The sequence below is a fragment of the Pundamilia nyererei genome, unplaced genomic scaffold (genome assembly GCF_000239375.1).
Source record: "Pundamilia nyererei isolate P.nyererei 1_Seehausen unplaced genomic scaffold, PunNye1.0 scaffold00092, whole genome shotgun sequence".
Classification (NCBI taxonomy): Eukaryota; Metazoa; Chordata; class Actinopteri; order Cichliformes; family Cichlidae; genus Pundamilia; species Pundamilia nyererei.
Genome location: NW_005187493.1, coordinates 1,754,383 through 1,757,359, shown reverse-complemented (window position 1 = coordinate 1,757,359; position 2,977 = coordinate 1,754,383). Strand labels below are relative to the sequence as shown.

Genomic DNA, 2,977 nt, shown 5'->3' with positions numbered 1-2,977 from the left:
ACACACACACACACACACACACACACACACACACACACACACACTGACTTCTTCCTGTATATTTGTATTGGTTAAAAAAAATTCTTTATGTTTTTTCTTTTAAGCTATCACTGAGCTTCAGAAACTGAGTAAAGAAACACTAACTGAGAAGGAAACTGAGAAGGGAGCTGGGAAGGGAAAAAAAACAACGGTCACCATAACATCCATCAGTCTGACACTGCCATCTCCAGAGCTCGATACACAACTACTTACTGAAGATGATTCTTCAGTAAGTCTACCAGAGCCACAAACTGTATGTAAAATGTAGTAAATCAGTAAAAAACTAATATTAATGCATGCTATTGAATTTAATAATGTATTGTATTTTAACAGGAGCAAGATCAACAGGGGGAGCAGAGTGAAACAGGTTCTACAGCTGGAGACCAGATGGGTGCTTCTTTCATGCCAAAGACAAAAAATGTATGTACTGGGTCATAAATTAAAAGTTTATCAAAATATTAATGAGATATACTGTATAGTGTATGTATATAAGTGCATTATACAGTATACAGTATGTATACTGTATGTATATAAACGATATACTGTATGTTTTTTCAACAGGAGCACATTCAGCCAGGGAAGGAGAGTAACACAGGTTCTACAACTGAAGAAGATAGTGGTACTTCCCCAATGTGCTTACAAACTGTATGTACTGTGTCATTAATTACAAACATAAAAATGAAAAAGAAGATCTTCAACAAACAAACATAATGATCTTTTTTTTTAAAAGATTATTTTACCTTTTTTTTAATCTTCAGGAGCAAGTTCAGGTGGGGAAACAGAGTAGCAGAGATCCTGCAGGTGAAGAAATGTACACTTGTTCTGTCCCAGTGGGTCATTTCTGGTATGTGAACCACATGTACGAAGAGGAAATGAAACTTATAGAGAAAGAGAATGGAGTAAAAATCAGGGCAGATGTGAAGGTGAGATTTGAAGAAGACCAAAAACATGGGAGCCCAGACAATGCTCGAGAGGAGTTTGCAAACCTTGTCCAGAAAAGCTTAGTTGAATCCAGTGGCTCAGTTATTCCTCTCAAGTTCATAGAGTCAGATCAGTGGGGCGATGCACTGAAAACAATCCAGGAAAAAGAAAACAAGCTTTTGGTTACTCTGACCTCTGAAACAATGACTGTGCGTGGGCCAGGACAAAGTCAAGAGGCCATCAAAAAGTTCTTAAATGCAGATACACATCGGAAAAGAAACACAGATGCTTCTCATCAAGAGTATGAAAGAGAGACTCAAGAATCACTGAAGATTGACATGACCATCAAAGATGATTTCCCGCATGCAGGACTGATCATTGAGAAGACATTTTGGAAGTTGATGACTAACTCTTATAACAAGCAAATAGAAAAGATCAAAGCTAAGTTTAACGTAGCTTTCAAAGATTCAGACATTGATCAAGGCAAAGTTAATGTCACAGCTTTCTACAAGAAAGAAGGAAATGCCTCAATGGAGAGCCACGCCCTCAGAGCACTTCTCTGTCTACACCAGAGGTTTGTTTCATCCCAATTCCATGGTGCCACTGGGTTCAGTGGCACAATCATTTCTCAATCAGAGGGGGCCTCCAATGAGCCTGTGTTGAATGGCCAATCAGCAAACAGGAAGCACAACATTGACCCACCAACTGACAGTGGGAAAAGAGCAGGTGACCAAAGTGATGAAAGGTGTCCTATATGTTTGGATAAATTCAAAAACAAGAGACAGCTCAACTGTAAACATGAATTTTGTAAAGACTGTCTGAAACAAGCAGAGAAGGCGAATGGGCCCATCTGTCCTATATGCAGAGTCGTCTTTGGTAAGATAGTCGGAGACCAACCAGATGGAACAATGTCACACCAGATACTCACATTTCCCCTCCCTGGATACTCAGACTGTGGCACCATAATGATCAGCTATGAGATTCAAAGTGGAACACAGACGGTAAATGACCATTTTATTTGAATGCTTATATCCCTGTTTAAAAAAACAAAACATGATTGTGTTTTCATTTGAAGTTTTATAAAAAGAAAAAAAAATGATAAAAATTATTTACTTTCCATTCTGCTTTTAAGGCAAAGCATCCCAATCCTGGACAGCACTATTATGGTATTCGTAGAACAGCATATCTTCCAAACAACAAAGAGGGCAATGAAGTGCTGCGACTGCTGAAAAAAGCGTTTGACCAGAGGCTCATTTTTACTATTGGGACATCCAGAACAACTGGAATGGACGGCCAGGTGACCTGGAATGACATTCACCACAAAACATCCATGTCAGGAGGAGCAGAAAGGTAGAGTAGCCAGGTGTCTTACTTGTGTTGCGGTAAATGTTTTCTTTTACTGTTTTCTCTAATAAAATACTACATGTTAACCTTGGATATGTTCTGTTTCCACAGCTTTGGGTATCCTGACCCTGAGTACCTGAGCAGAGTCAAAGAAGAGTTAAAGGCCAAAGGCATTGAGTGACGTTCTTAATACAAAGTGCAGCTGGATTAAAAATGTTTAAAGATGACTCTTTAAACAGACACTGAAATTCAAATACTCTGTTTTGCTCTTTTCTCTGTTAATGTTTTATCTGATCAGTAAAGTTTAGAATTGACTTCTTTCATTAGCTATATATATAATCTTCAAATACTAAGTGATGATTTTTTTTTCTGTTGATTGTCAAAGTTTTCATCATGTAACAATATAAAATGTAGATTTGCATAAACACAGGTTTATATAATCTCAGGTCTACAGTGCTGATGGTCTGACTTTCTGTTTGCCTAATAAATGATTAAATCCTCCACACTGAATTCCTCCTTTTATCAGGACCAATTGTGAACAAAACACAGAACACTGTGGCTTGTTTTCTGTACAATTTTTAAAATTTTATTTATAACAATATCTGTTATTTAGTTTGTAAAGTACTCCAGCAAAAATTAAACATTATTCTCTTTTCAGAAGAAAGTCTGCGCC

The 2,977-nt window shown here is 37.5% G+C and overlaps 2 protein-coding genes across 3 annotated transcripts in view; both read left to right on the top strand.

The window, feature by feature from the left end:
- The window catches only part of LOC102192908 (E3 ubiquitin-protein ligase DTX3L-like), an 8,227-nt gene extending 5,398 nt beyond the window's left edge, over nucleotides 1-2,829 (top strand). Inside the window, exons 2-7 of one of the 2 annotated variants that reach the window (XM_013912497.1) lie at nucleotides 105-292; nucleotides 373-459; nucleotides 601-684; nucleotides 798-1,961; nucleotides 2,093-2,310; nucleotides 2,416-2,829. In XM_013912497.1, the coding sequence (XP_013767951.1) occupies nucleotides 105-292; nucleotides 373-459; nucleotides 601-684; nucleotides 798-1,961; nucleotides 2,093-2,310; nucleotides 2,416-2,485 (1,811 nt within the window). In that variant the 3' untranslated portion in view covers nucleotides 2,486-2,829. The remainder of the gene's footprint in view (nucleotides 1-104; nucleotides 293-372; nucleotides 460-600; nucleotides 685-797; nucleotides 1,962-2,092; nucleotides 2,311-2,415) is intronic. The other variant, XM_013912498.1, reaches the window with a different exon arrangement.
- Nucleotides 1-2,977, top strand: part of LOC106456303 (uncharacterized) — a 12,052-nt gene that overhangs the window by 7,208 nt on the left and 1,867 nt on the right. The gene's annotated exons all lie outside the window — the stretch shown is intronic.